Source organism: Taeniopygia guttata, chromosome 7 (genome assembly GCF_048771995.1).
Source record: "Taeniopygia guttata chromosome 7, bTaeGut7.mat, whole genome shotgun sequence".
Taxonomy (NCBI): domain Eukaryota; kingdom Metazoa; phylum Chordata; class Aves; order Passeriformes; family Estrildidae; genus Taeniopygia; species Taeniopygia guttata.
This window is the reverse complement of record NC_133032.1, coordinates 19,644,149-19,665,360: the sequence shown is the minus strand read 5'-3', so window position 1 is coordinate 19,665,360 and position 21,212 is coordinate 19,644,149. Positions and strand designations below refer to the sequence as shown.

The 21,212-nt window shown below is 39.1% G+C and overlaps 1 protein-coding gene across 1 annotated transcript in view; it reads right to left on the bottom strand.

Annotated features, from left to right (window-relative positions):
- Positions 1 to 20,374, bottom strand: part of ITGA4 (integrin subunit alpha 4) — a 35,017-nt gene extending 14,643 nt beyond the window's left edge. Inside the window, exons 1-15 of the mRNA XM_030277588.4 lie at positions 19,809 to 20,374; positions 19,600 to 19,721; positions 13,630 to 13,736; positions 13,410 to 13,539; positions 12,072 to 12,139; positions 11,288 to 11,417; positions 7,924 to 8,009; positions 7,540 to 7,599; positions 7,309 to 7,446; positions 6,547 to 6,658; positions 4,850 to 4,944; positions 4,449 to 4,539; positions 3,080 to 3,125; positions 2,561 to 2,715; positions 1,063 to 1,217 (exon numbers count right to left, since the gene is read on the bottom strand). Coding sequence (XP_030133448.3) covers positions 1,063 to 1,217; positions 2,561 to 2,715; positions 3,080 to 3,125; positions 4,449 to 4,539; positions 4,850 to 4,944; positions 6,547 to 6,658; positions 7,309 to 7,446; positions 7,540 to 7,599; positions 7,924 to 8,009; positions 11,288 to 11,417; positions 12,072 to 12,139; positions 13,410 to 13,539; positions 13,630 to 13,736; positions 19,600 to 19,721; positions 19,809 to 19,993 — 1,680 coding nt within the window. The 5' untranslated portion in view covers positions 19,994 to 20,374. The remainder of the gene's footprint in view (positions 1 to 1,062; positions 1,218 to 2,560; positions 2,716 to 3,079; positions 3,126 to 4,448; positions 4,540 to 4,849; positions 4,945 to 6,546; positions 6,659 to 7,308; positions 7,447 to 7,539; positions 7,600 to 7,923; positions 8,010 to 11,287; positions 11,418 to 12,071; positions 12,140 to 13,409; positions 13,540 to 13,629; positions 13,737 to 19,599; positions 19,722 to 19,808) is intronic.
- Positions 20,375 to 21,212: the final 838 nt, after the last annotated feature.

The following is a 21,212-nucleotide window of genomic DNA, read 5'->3' as shown; positions in this document are numbered from 1 at the left end:
AATAATTTTCCACAAGGACTTCTCTGCATCTGCTTTATATTACTTCCATTATACTAATTAGCTATTAATTAGCCTTTACTCAAAATACATAAAATTTATATTGTCTCTTGCAAGGACTGTACTTGACAGACATTCACACTTACTTAACTTCAGGAACTTCATAAAAGTACAAAAACCTCAGTGGGTGGAAGGAGATGCTTATAACACTATTAATTAAGAATTGAAAAGAAAATTGAATTCTAGGGAGGAAAAAAAACCCTAATGATGGATTATAGGAAGTGATGAGGCAAATCAATTCCTTCCTCCTACACAAATATCTGCTAATGCTGGTACAGCAGCCTGTACAAGGTCAGCTGTCAATCACATCTCCGTTAGTTTACAAAATTATTAGAAAGTTAAGTGGCAATTTGCCATTGCTCCTGCAAGCAACATTCACTTAGGTGCAACTATCAGTTGAGATGCATCTGGGAAATTTTCCAGTAGGTAACATAAGCTTTCCTTTCAGCCCTGAAGCTTTTATGATGAAGAATTGGCTTCTAATCATGTCACAAACAAAAAGTAAGGGAAACCAAGGAAGAAGAAAAATACTTTGAAGAATATTTCCCTGCAGGACTTTTTGTAGCTGTAGAAAATAAAATTTATTTTCCAGCCTTTGTGCAGGATCAACTGCACAGTCACCTTGATGGATGTTTATTTCAAAAGGTCACAGAATTGCTACCTTGAGGATTTCAAAGAAAACACTAGGCAAACTAGTCCATTATTTTATTGACCTTATTGCCCCTTACATCTAAATACTCCCTCTCTTCCCTCCTAGATAAGCTCTAACAGGAGAGAAGTCTATTTTTTGTGAGTTTAATAAAATGTGGTTCCTTTATGTCCACTGATTTTTATTGTTTGTTGTGGTTTAGGACTTTCAAGTTTTTCCAAAATTTTCGTTTTGGAGGACAAGCTTCTAAAATTATGTGATGCAATTGTAAACAGAATAGGTTATTTTGTAGCAGGTCTGCTTTTCAAAGGAGAACAAATGATTTACAAAACAATACATACTGAAAACTACATTACCCTCATAAATGCTGGATGATCTTTGCAGGCAGTAATATTGCTGTAAATCTTTACTTTTCCTGAGATTGTATCATATGTTCCATTGGAGGAAAAATAAAATCTTGCTGGTGTATCCTCTTTTCTGTTCACATCAACACTCAGATTATAAAGCAACACTACAAAATAAAACCCAGGGAAAATAAAGGTTATAAAATATTTAAGTGTTGCAATCTTAATGAATTTATGGTAGAAATTACAATTTCTGAGTCACTTCCATAAGTATATTCTGCAACATCCATTTTAAAATGCTCTGCTTAAAAACTCTGACATAAATCCATACTAAGAACAACTTCCAATACCCTGAAAATTGATTGCTTCATGGCTGTTCCCTGATACATGCATTTATATCAGGGATAGTTTATCAGGTTGTATTTATATTTTCTACCAAAAACCTGTTTATAGAAAACAGGTTCTTCAGTTAGTTAGAGGGCTGACAGTAACTTACAACAAACTCTTAAATCAATTTACACTGACAAATATTGTTTAACTTCACAGTTTTTTCTATGTAAGTAAGCATGAATTGCTATGATAACAAATTGTGAGTAAGTTTCAGAGCGTAACAGATCTATTATTTCTAAATTTTTGCCAAGGGTTAGGTTATCTGCAATTTCTACTAGTACTTTTTTTAAATTAAAAAGTCTTATGTACAAGTCCAGCAAGTGTGACCCAGTCTGACTGCTCATCTTTCAAAATGAGTATGAATTTCAAAAGATCTGATAAAGATCAAAAGACATACAACTTCACACTTCATCACTGCATGTGTTCTCTGTAACACACTCCCAAAGGTCTGTTCACACTGAAGAGTTGAGCAATTTAATTTTATATACCATGTACTTGCTCGGCTGTTTGTAGTTTACAAATAGCACATGACAAATAGGCTAAAAGCACTCAGGCAATACAGCCAAATTTAGACAATAAGTTATGTTAAATTAATTCATCATGAATAGATAAGATACCACTTCTAGCAATACCAGTTTTTTGCCAAAAGCAAAATATGTATTATATAAAATACAGTACAAGATTTATTTTTCAGTAATTTTGGTGGGACTCCCCCTCTCTTTCACAAAATGCCCCACAATGGTAAGAGCAGCTGCTTGAGCTGGTTTGTAAAGGAATGTTTTCTCTCTATTGCTAAGTGGAAGGCAGCATCCTCCAGCAGTCCCATCTGGTTTGGTCCATGCCTGAGAAGACTGCTGTTAGAGGACATCTAAATATCACCCTTTTAATGCTTCTGTCTCTCCAAGTAACTCCAGCAGTTCTAGCAGAAATGTGCTGTTAAACCAAGTGTAATGGCTTGGTGTTACAAGGTAATAATGATATAAAAAAGGTATCCACACTTCCAGCTTTTCATTTTATACTGAAGTCAGATTAATGGTGTATTAAATACCAGTAGCATTATTCTGTAAATAGGTGCATTTGAAATGAATACATATAGTGGATTATTTTTCCAGTAGCTTACCAATATAACCAGGTACCTCTCGACCCCTATAGGTAAAGCATAACTTCAAACTCATACAGGTGGCAGGCTGCTCATTTTCCATGCAGTCCAAATTAGTTCGATTTATTGAAGTAGAATGCTTTAAAGAAGCTTCAACAATTATCACTGGTTTTGTTCTAAGAATAGAAAAGAGTAACACAAATAATGTTCAGATAAAGCTTACAGAATCTGCAAAAACTAACCATCCCTGACAATCTATTTTTACATTTTAGAATTATAATTTTAAAGTTATCTTCATTTTTCAGATAGTTTCAAATAGTTGTATGTACATGCTTTTTTATGTCAAAAAGTTACAAAATTATATTTTCATTTTTTCAACATGTTTACTTAAATGTTTAATTTGTAGAGCCTTCTAGATTGAAGTTGAAGATATCAAGAATATAATGAGGCTAAATTAAACTGCTGAGATTTAATAAATTCCACTAAAAAATAGAGTTAAATTGTATAGTCTTCAAAAGTACTGAAACATGGCAATCTCACCTCAGCACCACAGCAGAATCAGAGAAAAATGCACCAACTGCTACATCTGCACAAAAAGAACGTATCAATATGCATAATTTGTCAACAGGAATTACTTCCTAGGTACAAGCATTTTATAGCATATTCACCTTCTGGTGACTATTAAGACACCATTTGTCCTTTATTTAATAGAAGGGATATACGAGGATTCAAAGACAGTTCCTCAAACACTTGTGCACTGTCCATAAATGCTGCATGCTAATTTGTTGGACTTCCAGATATTGATAATGTGATGATTTGATTTCTATTCCGTATTTAAGTGGTTGATACTGAAGGACAATTCAGCTAAGTAGGAGATATTTGCCTTTTTTCTTCATCCAGATATTCAACATTGCTATACACGCACATAAATACTGTTTTTTATACAGATAACTGATTTGCTTATGTCTATTATATGTTTGAAATTATACATAGACAGAGAGAGAGTGAGAAAAGTATTTCCTTTATTCCAAATGAACTGAAACCTATTCATGCAAGAAGGGAAGAAATACAGACAGTATATATACCTCTTCAATGAGGTAGCAAAACTGAATTGTCAGATGACTAAATGATATAAGGACCTGAGGATGTGACTGCCAGATTAGTAACAAACAGCTGACCTGTGAGCAGACTACTTGTAACCTGCCTTTTAGGCCAGCATTACAAATTAACCTGGATTACATTTCTATGGACAGAACCAGAACACACAACATGGTAACTTTGTGCTTTTACATCCTCAAGGGCAGGACAGACATATTTGACCTAAGACTTATTGCAAAATGTCAAAATGTTTTGATGGTATGTATAAAGCAATTACTATATTCTTGGCACCAAGTTAGCACTGCTTTGTCATGGCCACAAGAACTCCACAATGGTCTCAGCTCAAAGCCATGAGCCCTAAGTGAGGTTAAAGTATTGTTCAATCAGATTGAGAGTCAAGGAGCCCATGACTCGTGTCAAAATGCAGACTCTGGGAAGGCCAGCAATATATTTAGGTTAGCACACTAGCCTGGACAACAAACAAGCTTTCAGTGCCCAAAGCAGCTCATTGTGACATTTGTAGATGAGACATCTGCTTTAAAGATATAAATCACATTTCCCTTCCCCTTGTGCACTATGATCTCACTATTACATTGTTCTCAGTCCTTAAATAATAGTTAGATGACCGTGAAAACTGACTGCCTGGCCTCAGCGTTACCTCTTCTTTTTCCTTCCCAAAATACGAGATGTGACATGTCATCTCAGTAACAGATTCTGCTTCTGTTAAAAGTATCAAGCAGCACAGTAGGGTTGTTCCCTATGAATTTTTGTTCTTTTAAAGATTAAAAATAAACGAAATTGTTTAATTTACCTTGATAACCATTGTCATCTACATCAATGCCACTTGATATGGATTGTCCAAACATGCTTAAAGAATTACTGACTTCTTGTCCTTGTATTCTCTGAGGAGAAAAATATAAAAGAGAAAATTATTCTTGCAAAGCTAATCTCTGAGTTACAATTTCCATTGAAAAATGCTAGCAGAACAATCCTGCTGCTGAACTAAAATCCCATAAACCATTTTAAAGCTCCCAAAACAATTTTTTTCTCTCTTATAGGTTATATTATGACTGGATATCACAGACCACATAAAATTTTTCTGAAGTCTTTTAATGTAATTCAGATGGTCAGACTGTTAAATAAAGGGAAAATCCTCTCAGATTTAAACTTGAGGTTTTTCTGGATTGGGTGTTTTGCATTGAAAAAGCATACCTGTGAAAATGATGGTGTTATTCCATCTTTCCTGCCATTGTATATATAAATAGCCCCTTTTTGATCTTCTTCTTGTGGAGCCCCAATTGCCACATCTGTGGAAAAACAATTCAGCCATGATCGTTGACTAGGAAATATGACCACTGAACAGTTGAAGAAATGCAAATCTTGGTGCTTGCAATGCCAGACCAGATTTACTTGCCTGAATTCAAAGGCAATGTTGAACACAGATATAAAGCAAACAGAAACAATACAGACCAGCTCAGTGATTCTACCTCAATTACTATGTATGAAAAGCAACAATCAAATATTGTCATTTTGATAAAGACAAAGTCTATTTCTAGCAATGCTAATTTCAACTCTTAAGAGGTTAAAAGGTTACCATGAAAGAAGGCAAAATTGTCTTTAAAAAATGAGGAAAAAACAAGCCTTGTATTTCTCAAACAGTGATGATTTTCCTGCTCTTTCCACATGGATTAAGTGACTGAAACACAAGTACTCTTGTTACAGTGCCCAAAATGAACCATTTATTTTTCTATGAAATGTCCATAACAGTTAATAATATGCTTGGAAACGCATTTAACAAGGAAATGAAAGTAGCTGGTTGGTACAAATGGATATGTTTCATGTCTAGATGACCTAATCCCAGTGGGGTGTGGCAACTCATAACAAACTGAATTACTGTACCTACTCACCAGTCCACCCTCAACAGCCCTTACAAAAACTTCCATGGTTCAAATCACCAGAGGTTGTTAACCAAACAGTGAAGGGAGGGATGGGGAGATTATTTACACCATCTTGAAAGTCACTATTAATAACTGGGAACTTGCATTTACAAATAAGCAGAAACTGAATTATCTGCAAATCAGAAATACTTTATGCTGCACTGAACCAAAATCACAAGAAACACAAAGGCTTTGACTGGTTTTACAGAGCAATTCTCTGAATTCACATTGACTGAATCCATATTGTGGTGACTAAACCACATAAAGCTCATCTCTCCCATTCTGGTGAGATGAAATGGGGCAGTCAAGTTGTGCCTGTTAAAATTACACACATGTTCTTGAGGGCAGATTCTACACCAACACACACACCATTATCTTTACAGGGCTGATACTGATGGTTTAGATCACTGAAGAAGTTGGCTCTGCTTTGTTTTTTAATCACTACAGAAAAATGCTTTGTATTACCCAATTTCTCTTTATATTTTGCTTCCAGCCTTTTTCTTACATTTTTTCCTACTGCCACTCTCCATATTACATCCACTTTTTATTTCAACATTACACAGCAGTCTCCAAACATGAAGATTGTTTTCAAAATCCCCACGTATTTACTAGTGACAAAGAAGCAAATTTTGACTCTTTTTTTTTTTATGATTGTTACATAATTGTCAAATTGTTCCTCAACCTTCATCTTAGATATTTAACACAGGATTAATGATTCCATTTGAGGTCCAGCACCAAAAGTTACAGATTATACTATCATTATGTTCATGCTCTTTATTAGACAGAACCTAGTCCCTTGGTGTTAAATGGCAATGACTGTCAATGACTGTGAAGCAGCTGTATTTCAAGTCAGAAAAGAAAAGTCAAGTCCCAAACCAAAAGAATTTTCAGACTTCCATAATCATTCTGTTTGTCATGACATTCCACTGATCAGAGAGAATTAAACCCAACAGGTTTTCTTTGTATTCTTACCTTCAAAGCCATCATTATCGATGTCTCCTAGATTGGCTATGGACTCTCCAAACCTTGCTGCATACGAGTCACTCCCACTGAGCTCTATGTTCAGCTCTACCATCTTTGCTTCCTGAAGGAAAACAGTCAATGGCACATTAATGGAATACTACTCAAAATGTTAAAAGTGCCTTAGATACCAATATATAACCCTACCAAACTTCTTGTAGAAGCAAGCATTTTCAAATACATGTTATGGTATTTAGTGTAAGAATAGTAAAGGGATTACACTTTCACTTCTGAACCTTAGAAAGAATAAAAAGAAGCCTATTCTAATGCATGCTCTGCCCAGTCATGTCATTTGCAAAACTGAGGAGTATCAGTCTCTTTCCTAACTGGTACCAGTAACTGCATGCAAATTTTTCATTCCTTGTTTGCTTCTGAAGGGTTTGGTAAGTTGTTCTTCAGATGGCAGTTCAATAGGAAGCAGGAGTGGAGAAGAGCTTGGAAAGTGGCTGCAGCGGCAAGCTGTCACCACCTACAGCTCTTCGGAGAGGAGCCCTGTCTCTCTGCAGTTCCAACCCTGGTGGGAGTAACTGTGCTACAGCCAACACTGCAGCCTTTGGGCTGTGCTGCACACTCCTGCTGGGGCAGTCATCACAGCTCTACTGCTGCTTTTTCCAGATCTGGAAATATGAGGTAAGAAGAGAGGAAAACTCTTCCTCTTAGCCTGTTAAACCAGAACGGCTGTGTTACCGCGTGTTTTTAAGAGAAAATACTTACAGAACCTGAATTAATATAGACATAAACTCTTCCCTCTTCTCTGATGGTACTTTGCATTGGAGCACCAACTAGTAAGTCCGAGAAGCCATCTGAATTCAGGTCCACAGCACAAACTGCAGCTCCAAAGTAAGAACCAAGCTGCGTGCAGACAAGAAATCATCATTATTTTTGAATGTTGATGAAGATGCGCTAGGAGTTATAAGGTGCAGAAAAGTAATATGATAGATTTACCTTTTTACCTCTTAGTTCAAATAGAATATTTAGTTGCTCCCCATTGCTAAAAATATATGCCTAAAAGGAAAATACAAGTGGAATTCAGCAAACTGTAATCTGAAACATTTCCCAGTGCTTTCTCTACAGCATGTGCTAAAGAATCAGCAAAACATTGCACAACATCACAAAGTACAGCTATCTCCTGCACCTACCTGCATCTTCCTTGAATATCATACCTCACAACAATGTTATCCAGCGTGCCCACCCTAATTCCTTATTCAACTTTTCCCCCCATGAGAAGTCATATCTGATACTTGTCTTTAATATATTAATCTAAACTGGAAGATCATGTGTTTTTGTGAGGTTATAGTCTTTAAGCCAATATTATAGACAATTCCTTACTTTACCAGTCTGCTCCTGTTGGGGAGCCCCTCCAATTACTTCTGTACTGGATGGTGATAGAAAATGTCCAGCTCCAACAGAATATCCTGCAAATCAGAAATGCACTACTCAATACTGGAAATGCTATGTAACAAAGAAAGAATGGGAGCACACCTTATAAAAACAGTCAACACCATAAATTATCATGAGTCTGACATTCAGACCTCATGCAAGTTAGCAGTGAAAACAGAATAGAAACTTACTACAGACAGTAAGTTCCATCAAGCAGGAAAAAGTGTCAGAAACACTCATTTCTTCCCAAGAACTCAATTATCTGCCATATTTCAAAAGACAAAATAAATTGCAAACACCTTCCATTAATGCATATTCTGCAATTGTTCAGTAAGTCCATACTATTAATACAAATGAAAATTATCCAAGTACCAGAATGTGGAAATAATTGATTCAACTGTTACTCTTTGACTATTATAACTGGATTAAAGAAAAATTAAATGTAGTGCTACTTCTATGTGCACATACACACGCAGAGCACCATGGACACACACATGAAAATGTCAGGAACAAATTGCAAAAGCCTCATTATGCAATAAGATAACATGACATCAGCTTCTGTAAATAAATATACATCACAAAGCATTTCTGTATGTGGAGAGATCATAAACAGGACCACATTTTGGTGCAGACATCCAGACACAGAACTGCAAAACAAAGGCTAACACGCTACCCTGCAGCTACACAAGTCATCCTTACTCTTTCCAGAATACATTACAGTATTTCTCAGTTGAAACAGGGAAGATAGAGAACATATTCCACTACTCTTGCATTTGCTGAATGACTGCCGATGTTCACAGCACACAGAGAAAATAGAAAAATCATCTTGGATAGATGAGAACAAGCTTTGAATCTTTCATCTGTGAAGGTAATTGCCTAGAATTCAAGTTCTCACTAAGCCACCTTTTTCTTTTCATATTTTAAGCTAAAAGAGATGAACAGAGCAATTTATCACTTGAAGATCAACACCTAGTTTTTATTTACTCCACAAAAAATTAAGGATGCACCTCAATTTACCTCCTCTGACACTTACTTTCTAGTTATTTTTTACTAAAGTAAAAACATTACTAATTCTTAAGGACTTCTAAAAAAAGTCAAGCATACACAAAAATTACAGTAATCACACAAAACCCTCATTTTTCTCTAATGGTATTAAAATATTTGGCAGGGGAAGGGGAAATCACAAAACTGACACTTTAAATTTAAAGTCATATATAAAATAAGGTAATTTTATTTTCAACTTCATAGTTTTCTCCTTTTTACCATCACTACAGTTTTTCAGTTTTCTGAAATGTTACTTGCCCTTCTCAGACTTCTAAAAGGAACTGTCTTCTACTTTAGGATTTGTTGAAGGCAGTTTAAGTGACTACGGTTACTTTTTCATCAGAAAAGACTGAATAACTTTGAAAATTCCTTTTATTGAAGTCAGCTACTACTCTCCAAGAGACTCTGAAGTAGTCAAGAAAATATTACCTACTATTATGTATTACAAATATCCAATTTCCTTCTTTCTTTCAGTTGTCTGGTATATGAACACCTTTATTTCTTCCAACTTATGGAAAATGCTACAATACTACTACACTTTCTATAGTCTCTAGTTTCTTCATTATTATTCTTTAACAGTTTAATGAAAAACATAAATAAAGATGCCAATGTCTTGCTCCCTAACAGTGCAAGAGCAGAGTAAGTAGATAGTAGAAGAACAGAGTAAGTATTCACATGCTTGAATTACACTCTGGTCACAATATACCTCCACCACTTGGTAGGGATAATTTTATTCATTACTTAAGGGAGCAACAAGCTCAGACGTCTCAAAAAAATAATTTGGTAGTAGAATTAACCAGGAACAGATTTTTGTCTTCAATAATTACAAAGATGGGACAGATGCTGAGGGAGGGAAGGAAGATACCTTTAAATCCATTCAACCATACTATGGGGTTTCAACCACATTATGAGGGAAAGGAGCAGAGGTTAAAGTAGCATGAAATTGCAAAATTCCTGGTTTCTCACAGCTGATACTGTAAAGACATACAGATGAGTTAATGGTGCCCTTCTTCACATTCCTGTAGAAGGGCAAGTTCAGAAGACACATGGCTCTGCTGACCCAACATGCACCAGATCACTAGAGTGAAGCAAATTCCAGCTGATTTCAGGTTCTGGATGGTTTATACCCATCTGCCTGGACCTGGCTTCTGGCTGTCAATGATTTGACTCATTCATTACAGAAATTCTCATTCTTATACTCGTAGAAGCAGAAATCTGGAATGAACTTTTTTTCTCTAGACAGGTACAGTACTTTTTCTGCTGATTACTATTGGAAAGCTGGAGCTTTCCTTTCTCTGAAGCTCTTATTTTGTCCTGTGAAAGGTTAGAAGTTCTACTGGTTGACCCTAGGGATCTGGGTGTCTGATCCCCTTTTACCAGACAGTCTCTCTTCTGCTTGACTTTCCCACAGAGTCGCTGTGGCCTTTGCAGGCCCAGAACTGAATTCTGAAGTTTTAGTTCACTGTGTTTCACAATAGCTATTTCATAACGTGACAGCTTCCTATTGTCAGAGGAGTGGAATCAGAAAGAGGAAATGTTTATCCACGTGAACCGGAACTTTGAAAGGGAAAATGCCAAAACCAATGGTCACAAGCAAAAATACAGATGAGCTTTTCTCAGTGTAGTGAGAACATTGAAGCTGCTGTTGTTTTTTTAGCATAAACCTTCCCAAACTGTAGCACTAAATTCAGCTAGTTACTTGGATATGGGTGCATGAGTAGAACTTCATGGCTTTGGTTACAGACATGATGTTTGCCTTCTCATATATCCAGACTAAGATACATTTGGAATAAAAAAGAAAAAAAATAACCATCGGAGGAAAGTTTGTTTCTAAAGGTCATAGCATACCTCCCCTTATTGACAATACAATTAAGAATTGCTTGCTTGCAGCTTTCATGTAAAAATCTTTTTATATTCCTGTTATATGTGAAACCACTGTCTTTTTCCATGAAAAAAGAAATTCTTGGCAGCATTTCAGACTTGAGTGAAATGAAAACCATTACTAATCAGAAGGATCCATACCCTTCTAAATCAAGAAATGGTTAAAAGTCAGTGGTGAGATGATAAGAATAGAAATTCACTGTTCGAGAAGTTTCCTCATAAAAAGAGAGGAAGCCTTATAATTAAATAATATTTAACAAAATAAGAACACATCTTTAGAACTGTTGCTTCTGAGGTTAATAGTGAAAACAATGAAAAACACTGTGTACTCCCCCCAAGACCAGCTATTTAGCTTATATTTTAGTAAAGTGTTAAATGCTTTAAATACCTAGATAACTGCCATATTTCACTTCGTTTTTTGAATCTGTGTAATAGTGGATTGTATTTGCAGTTGTATTGTATACAAAAACAGAACCAGTCCAATAGAATGATCCAGGGGCTCCCATTATAATTAAGTCCTAAAAGAAAAGTAAAACACAGCCATGTCATTCACATTGAAATATTCACGAAAATAAGCAAAGTAAGTAAAATGGTCTTCTTTAGATCTCCTGTGAATTCTATGAAATGTTACTGGAAATGCAGATGGCTCAGCACTGGGGTTTACTACTAAATTACAGACAATATTCTCCAGACTTCATAAAAATACCGTTATTAAAAGCTTTAAACTGTCACAAAAAAATACAGTAGGAATCAACATATTCTCTTCTCAAATGAGTTTTTTAGAAATTACAATTTAAGGGTGAAAGGGAGATTAAATAATATAGAATATTACTCTGTAAAGCAAGAAGGTAAGAAATATAAATGTTACATCAAACAGATTGAAGAGAATAATAAAATTTCATCCTCTGCTACAGCCATGGCTTTTTTCCAGATGAAAAATAACTTTGGATTTAGTAAGGTGTAAAAGTATTCTTGGGAATAAAAATTAAAGTCTTACTTGGGAATTATCATGCAAGTCATAGCAAGATTCAATTAAAAATAAATTAAAGAGTGATTTTTCCCACCCACAATAAAATACAGCATTGATGTTTGCATTTGCATATCCACTTTTAGATATTATACATAAAAGTAAGTATATAAACAGAGAGACTTTTGGTATTTTTAATACACACCTTAATGTAAAAACTAGACATTCCAGCCTGGCATGACCCATGGCTTTCTCCAAACTTTCGTGCATGATCTGGGAATGGGCAATAAATATTAAAAAGAATGAGAAGCATGTAGTTCCAGCGTTTTGTCACTAGGCTTTCAACAGAAGCTGAGACAACTTAGGAAAAAAAAAAAAACACCACATCCCCCAGAAAGTTGGTTTTCAGTTCTGTAAGAAAACTAAAAACACTGGTTTCCACTATATAGTCTTTAGGTGCAATACAGTGTTGTAACAAACTCAAAACACTATGTATCACTTGATCACACCTGCCTTTGAAATATTCTGACTTTAAAAGCTATACTTTCAAAATGGTTCCACGAACAAAACAGCCAAATAGCTTGAACACCACGTGTGGATACTCTTCCACTCCATCCTTCAGACAGGCTTATGTATCTTGACTGAACTTGCCCTGTGCTCCACTGGTGCCATGAAGGGTTTGTGCTATGGCAGCCTTAGATATACTGCTTTCATCCTAGCAATCCAACACAGTCCCAGCTGTGTTTTCCTGCATTTCTTTGCTGACTGCCTGCCATCAGGGTTGCCTTCATTCCATACAAGATTTGTACACTTAAAGTCTACAAAGATAAAAAACATGATTTCACCACCCCTTGTAACAGTCTCCAAAGCCAGCAGTGGGACTTTTGATAGCATTATTCTGTCTGCCCAGAAAGATAAGATTGTCAGTTGATCCTTGCATTGGCAAGGCACAGGGACATGAGATCATTCTCCTGGGTGAGTGGTAGATAAGAATGGGAAAGCATGAATGGAATAATTTGATAGATTTAAGTCTTGACTCTTTTTGTGCTCCTGAAGTTCTCTGAGGAAGAACCCCTGAAGGTCTCATGCTACAGCAGCAGCCTTGGCAGAAGGCAAGTAAAGGACAAGGCCATGCACTGTCATACCTTTGTATCAAAGGCTAAGGAGCAGATGGCAACAATCACTTGCAGGTATTTCTGCTCCTTTGCTATGAGACTCTCCAGAGCAACGACAAGAATAAAGGAAGGAAGGATGTCCTCTACTGCCCTGGTTTTGAGGAGCACATATCCTTCAGCAATGCAGTCAGGGAAAAAACTACTCTGATGCCCTGTTACAATTACATTTTTTGCCTTTTGAAAGCAGGTTTTCTTTGAAGTGATAAACATCTTTGCATCACAAACTAGGCTCATATCATCAGCACTCACCCTCCAAACCTTTGGCTGCAGAACACCTACTCAGAACATCACAAGCTTTTCACAAACTCTGCACCATTCAATTGTGTAGCTCACCCTTCCCTACAAAAGGACTCAAGCCTTTTGCTTACCTATATAGCATGGGCATATTCTTCTGCTCAGCTCAGTTCGAAAATCAGGAGGGATGGCAAAACAAATACCATGCGGCAGTTTGTGCTCATTTTTGACGTAAAACACATTTTTCCACCTATGTCCACAAGCCTGTGGATATAAAACAAACACAGCATTTGACACGGAAGCCAAAGAAAGCTGGCTGCAGTCTGACACACAGGCCCAGTGGTTAATACATACAATGATAGATCCGCCCTCCTTTGGTTGCCTCGACAAGCTGACACCCAGCCATTGATTATCCCGCTCCTCCAAACACGTCTTCCCACAGCGCTCGCCACTGGGATGGCCTAGGAGACAAAGACCAGTGCTCTGAACAGAGGGACAAGGTGAAGAACATCGTGGTGGGTAAGAGGAGCACCCAAGAATGCTGCGGGGACAATTCGGCAATTTGGGTGTGGTGGATCTGACCTCTGTCTCACACAGGTCATGTAGGCTTTTTTACTTTCTTCTTGTGAAAAGAAGACTGTGGGTAGCTAAAGAGAATATACTGGCTCTGAACACGATAGGCCAGCAGTGAGGATGGGTTTCTCCATCATTACTCAGATAGGAAGTGACATTACACTCAATTCTGGTGAAGGGCTGTCCCTGTAAGTGCTTTTCAGCCTAAATGTTCGTGAGTGCCACCAAAAGTCTAGCCTAAAGGAAACATCTCTCCAACTATGTGTCTATTGGTAGCAGACCTTAAAACAATCTCTACTGCAAATAGCTATTAAATAAAGGTTGTAGAACTGCCACCACTACTGGAGATGGCAGATCATTACCTATGCACGTCCTGCATGCTTCTTTCATTGTTGCAATTATTCACTAACAGATCTTAGTGGTAGTTCTTAAGTAGAGTTCTTTCTTAAAACCTTGAGAAAACACACTGAAATGTCTTCTAACTGCCCCATAGCCCAAAAAGCTACAGTATTGCCAAGGTAGCAAACATTTGCTTTCTTCTGGAAAGCCGTAGTGATCCCCACAGTAAAGAGAAGCTACACATTTTTTCTGCTACACATTTATTCTAAGTTAGATAAAGGAAGTTTTTAATTTTTAAGATGTTTGTATGAATAAGCATTAATCAAATTGTTGAGTCAGTATTTTCTATGCATCACCATGATAGTTTATGAAAAAAAATCTTATAAAATAAGGAAACACGTTAGGTGATTTGAACAAGCTCTTTTGCATAATTTAAAAAACTTTCTCAGATTGAATACAGCTACAGCTGAGCACAAAATGTTTGAGGTTTAAGGGTTAGTTTAGTTACCCAGAAGAGGATGTCAGTACAAACCACAGACTACTAATGCTGATGGGATATTGTTTGCATGGAAAAAAGCCCCATAAATCACACCCCACACCTTCTCACCCTTCACCCCACCAAAAAGCCTGCAAAAATTAACCCACCAAACAAAACACCTGTGCTGAGAGCAGAACTGGCATTTATTACTGTCAAGTGCATTAGAGCGTTTAAATGAATACATAGATTATCCTATCAGCCAATATCAGAGAAGTGAACTTCCATGTACTGAATATATACTGCTTTTCAGAAACAAGTGTGGAATTTAGTTTCAGAACTGAATTTTGGAGTTATGTAATGGAAAACTTCTCACTTCCTAAGGGAGACATTTCCATGGTTTACATGAATTATAGAGCACATTAATCTGATTGAAATCTCCTTAGAAAAGAAAACTCCATTACACTCCCATAAGTAAGAATTAGTCCTCCTTTAAATTGCACAAGGCACTTCTGGTAAATCCCTTCTAGCAATGCATTCCATCCTTTTCTAACAATGACTTACCTGGGACTTACTTGTATGTGGATTTGCAGGAAATGAAAGAAGTAGAGAAGACCGGGGCAAAAAATTTAGACCCCCCAAGAGACTGAGAGTTTTTATCAGTAAATCAAATAAAACCAGACAATGATGATGTGAGAGATGAGTAAGTTCCGACTGTTTCAGTGTTTCCTTCCTGTGCCTCTTTCAGAGGTTTGTGACAAGAAAAAGCACCACCGTTCCTCAACACTCATTGGACTGCATTCCCCTTTTCCTTTGCTCCAGTATATATTGATTCAGGATTATTCTGGCCCTCTGCTGACATGCTGCCTTATGTTTCCTCTCTTTCTCTGAGTGGCAAGCATTCAATCACCTTGAAAGTACACACTTTTGTGGGAGAGAGAAGCAAGAACTTGACATCCAGACACACTGATGAGTCCCTGATCAGGGTATGACACTATAAAAGCTTTATCAAATGAGAAAATGCAGTATTATACACAAGCAACAGAGCAGCACTGCATAAGCTCAAGAGGACACAGCAGCTTGGTTGCCTCAGGGAAAAGGAGCACGTGCTATCATAAAGTCACTGAGAAATAAGTAATTGCCCATGCCTGTGTACATTACACAGCTGGAAGATACACTTCTGCTATAATCCCCTCTGAACACATCCACAGAAACAATGCAACTGCAGACAAATATAGTCATAACTTATAAAGCCACTTCTGGCTTTGGCCTCAAGGATCATAATACAGATGTTTGAAATGTCATCTGAGAAACCAGTTTTATATAACTTGCTCCAGTGTTTTCCATGCCCAACAGCCTCTCATCACCCATTTTATCCTCCCATAACTCCTCTGGTCCTATTGCTAACTGATGAAAATGATGAAGTCTGCTGCAAAGGCAATAAGCCTTCTGACATCCTGCTCCTAGGTGTCAGGGCCTCAAAGTCTATTTTTACTCACCCAGGAAGTATTTTCTTTTTCACAGACATGAAAATGACTTCAAATATCAGACATATTTCAAATGACTTCAACCCCAAACATTTTGAACGATACCGTTTCCATCCTTGTGTAACAGACCTAGGTCCAGAAGATCCTGTGTTCTTTGGAATAGTATGGCTATATGAAAGAGGCCACTTGCAATGTATGAGCAGTGCAAGCAATATTAAAAAACCACACTACCAAAACTCAAAGTTACTGAAATCAATGTTGAACAGACACAGCTCTGTCTTTGGGGAAAACCATTAACTGTTCACTTTTCCATTGTAATGATTCAGCTGGGGGAGCTAGAGGGCAATTTGTTCACAGGTTAATTGTAGCAGAGACTTAAAGGAAGGGAGCAAGACTGAAACTGCAGGCAGAGTTTTCTGGCCTTATGTTAAACAGTACGCACTGAATTTACTGCATTAATTTGCAGCTAAAACTAATTTTTTCTTTAGACTGGATGGCAAATTGCACAAATTATTTCCTATATACTTTAACCAGTCAATCACCGTTTCAAATCTGACAGCAGTACTATTGAAGAATTTCCGTAACATTTTATATGTCCAAAATTCAATAGGTCAAAACATATAAAGAACTTTGTGTAAATTCCTCTGCATTAATCTGTGAGTACCCCAAACTGATGGGAGCAAGGATTTGACACTCAAGACTAGAAGATGGACACTTAGTGCTTCAACCTGAAGCACTGTATTTTGTACTTGTGCCTGAAGTTTGATTACAAACCACTGCATCTAACATAAGTCATTATTCAAAAATACTCCAAATACAAATAAATCTGCAGTCTAGAACACTTGACACCTTAAACAGAAGTACCAGTACTCAAAAAGAGACTGAAAACTCTTCTATTAATCTATCAGAGAGAGATTTAAAAGTGCCAATGAGGGGCTAGGAAAACAAAGACTTGCTAGCATATCTCATTGCTTTTTTCAGCTCTTAAAACCAGCCCAGGGCCTGCAACATCTTGAAGAACATTAGCATTCTTTAAAGTATGTCTGGATGAGTTATCCCAGATGATGTGATGACTGCAGCATAAGACTGCTCCCAGCAGCTCTTTTACTACTGAGGAAGCAGATAGGAACTTGTGACACATAAAAATACAACAGCAGTTTTGTGTGATCAGAGGCTTCCTAATTGTTCATGAATCCTTCATTAATTAGTTATGGCAGTTTCAAGGCTACTTTAGCGAAAAGGAGCGACAAAGTATTTTAACATATTTGTATCTCTAAGTAATTCACACCCATTTATTACAGTACCCCAACATTTGGAAAGCCACTTCTATTGCCTGTTATCACCTCTACTTTTTCATGACTTTTAATTAGAAACTTACCACCTCAAAGATGTTTTTACCAGAACAAAACGCTAATTCAACTATTTAAGAGCAAGATAGAAACACTTATTTCTCATTGTGCCTGTTCAGCAGTGCAATATATTGCCACACATTTTTCTAAGGAAATTCCCCATTCTATGAGATCAGAACCCAAACTTGAATGAGTTAGATGAGAGATAATTAAGTTCAGCTTTGTAATTCCAAGTTCCCCTGCATATTTCTCTGACCTCAGATACTATGCCACTTCATTCACATCCCATGGACTACAGCTGCCTTTGGCTTCTTCATTGACCTCAATGACCTGTTTTACAATACAGCACTTCTTTTCAGCTTCTATTTAACTTCAGAAATACTACAGACAAACCTTAGTGATGCAAAGATGTCATCTAGCAGTAATGGAAACCTAGTGTGCAAAAATATCATGTGGTATAACTGTTGTTTTAAAAAGTATGTTGTACAACCTGCAGCCTTTAATCCTGGGAATAGAGGCCATGTTAAACTAAGCCTTTGGAACCACATAAACTTTTTCATATACCTGTTGCCTCATTTCAATTAGAATCCCTTACACTACTGAAGAAAAACCCATCATATTATTTCTTTAGCGATTTTGTTTCTCCATTGGCTAAATGAGAAAACTGAAAGGCACTGCAGATGTTTGTAGGTTTCAAAGAACCTGAAACTTTCAACCCTTCCTTTTCTTCCCTCACACAGTAAAGGACTATTTCTGTTGACTTTTAGCATATGTTAGTTCACCATTTTAGTTGACCTCTTAGACTTTTTGCAAGCCTTCTCATAAGAAACAGGCAGTCAGAAAAGAAAAAAAAAGCTCTTTGTTATGTGTAACTTTTTAACAGCTATAGTACTGGAATGAAATTAATCAACAAAACCCCGAAAAATTACTTGGCCTGGTGTAAATTGAATTTCCCTTCTTTCAAGCAGCAACTGCTTGTCTATTTCTTATAGGACTACATAAAAAACACCACTGAAGTACCCTAGGTTTTTGTAAACCAGTTACAAAATGAAAATCTTATATTGATTTGTAGCCAAAAAAAAAAAAAAAAAAAAAAAAGGATAGAACCTGTCAGTTCTAAGCTTTATGCATAGACATGTAGAAAAATAATTGTTTTGATATTCTTTTGGTCACAGAACGCTGAGCTCCGCCCTGACAGCCACCAGTTCATGGTGCGCTATTGCTTTCAAATATTTTGATAGCCTTTTTCCCGCGCTGCTTCTTACTGGGCGGCGTGCTCATAACGGATGGGATACTCTTGGTCGGAGGGTGACAGAGTACAAGTTGAGGAGGATTCTCTCATAGCACATGAATAGCATGAACAGCACTGTATGCAAGTGGGACAGGAAGAGAAACCAAAGCAATTCACACATGCTCATGGCAACCCAATGCAAAGCCTTCCCCTTTTTAACAAGTATCAAACGCTTGAAAGTTGAGTAAGTTCAGCCAGCTACATCTCCTAAGTATGGAGACTGTGGAGATAGAGAGAAGTGAAGTTAAATGCAGGACCCATAAAAACTGATTCAGTCAAAAAATAACTGTTCACCTGAAACTCCAATAAATCTGCAAGCAGGCAGAACCCATCAGCAAGACAACAGTGGTTCAGAGTTACTTCAGGGTGACTTCTACAAAGATAATGCTTTGCAGGAGAAAACAGGATTTAGGCACATACTTCCACCCTCCCATCCCTGCGCCTATTACAATCACCCACTGCCCTGAAAGCTACACCAGCTCTTCTCCGCAGAGCAGGCTCAGACCGAAACTCTCATGGGGCTTTTGACTCGGAGGCTGAAAGGTGCGAAACGGCTGCAGGAACGACATCTGTCACACCTAACTTCCCCAAATCAAGTTTTGGTGCCTGTTATCTCTCTTGATGCCGCCGCTACAGTGCTTGGGCAATAGCGCTGATCTGGCCCTTTGGCGAGAAGCAGAGCGCTCTGCAGTTCAAGCCGGAAGGGCCCAGCACCCCCCGCAAGGCAGCGGAGCGGAGCCGCGGTGCGCGCACAGCGGAGGGCACCGACCGTCCGGCCCCGGCCACCGCCCACGTCCCGCCGCGACTCACCCAGCTGGAGCTGCTCGCACCCTCCGCTGGAGTTCCCCCCGATCCGGCACCGGAATATGTCCCCGGGGTTGACCACCGACTCGTTGGCGGGCCAGCTGGCCCGGGGCGCGCCCGCCACCAGCCTGCGGGGCAGAGACGGCAGCGTGAGGAGCCGTGGCCTGGACAAGGCGCGACGGGCCCCCGCGGGGGCGGCCGGGCCGGGGACTCACCATCGCTCCTCGCCGTGGCGGTGCAGGAGAACCGAGTACCCGAAGAAGGTCCCGTTGCTCCCGCGGAAGAGCAGCGCGTGCTGCGTGTCCAGGTTGTAGGGCCGAGCCGTCGGCAGCCACTGCCACAGCAGGAGCAGCGGGGCGGCCCAGCCCGCGGCGCCCCGCGCCCTCCCGCAGCTCCGCATGGCTCCGGCCGGCCGGCAGCGCACCGACGCCGGCTTCCCGCCTCTCCGCTCAGCGAGAGGGCAGGGCAGCGCCGCGCCCCGCCCTGCCCCGCCCTGGGCGCCCTCCCCGCAGCCCGGGCTGGGGGTGTCCCCGCGGACGGGGCAGTCGCACGGCCACGCCGCCGCCTCCTCCGCGCGGTCGCAGCCCCTCTCCCTGGCCAGGCGGCGGGGGTCGGGTTTCTCTCCGCCCCGTCCGCGCCCACGGGGACGCTGCGGAAGGGATATGGCCCCATTGTCCCCGGGCAGTGCCCCCGTGGGACGCGGCTATCCAGGCACCGGCGGAGCAGAGTGCCGCGTCCCCACCTCTTCGCCTCGACATCCTTGCCCGGCCGGGCCCGCAAAAGGGGAAGGAGATACTGGAAACTTATCCTAAAATCTCCCGCCGAGCAGCGGGCGGGCAGCTCAAGAGCAGGACCGTGTTCTGAGAAAGGAAGTGTGGAGAAGATTTGAGTTTTCTTTTTAGATTTAAGAAGAAACCCAGTACCCCTGTGTTGAAAGCCTTCCCCACAGTTGCTGTGCTGAGGGAGCCTTGCCTGCTGTCCCCCGGTGGGGGGGTATTTGGTTCCTGAAACCAGTGCCGCACAAGCGGGGCACAGCGAGTCTGGCCTACCCACGTTCACGAGACTGCTGATGGCGCCTTCCTTTCACGTGTCATGTAGTCAAAACAATCCCCCATCACTTCTTTTACATTTTAGAGTAACTTTTTTGCATTCCTGTTCAGTTCTTCAGTTGCTGACAAAGTTAGCAGCCATGCCTCCAGACAGCAAAGGAACAAAGGAAACTGAGCATTGTGCAAGAGATCTGGTATTTGGCAGACTTTGTAAGGGCTCCCTTGATCTTAGTGAGGAGCATTTCTGTGTGTGTTTTCAGCAATCAGTTGCTGACTCTTGATTTAGCTCATACTGAGTTGTGTTCATCCTGAAATCAAGGCTTTTATTTCTATCTGCAAACCTTGCCTTACTGAAGTCCTTTGAATACCAGGGTTTCCCTGTTGCTATAATAATCCCTGTATATGGATAACCTATGTATAACAGTATTTTGAATCTGAGAAACAAGAACAGAAGTACTTCTAAAAGAAAATTTTAGTTACAAAGATTACCTACTGAATCTGGAATAAAATCCAGTATGATTACAACTATTAAATATTATACACATTAGAAATAACAGTGAGATTTCCCTA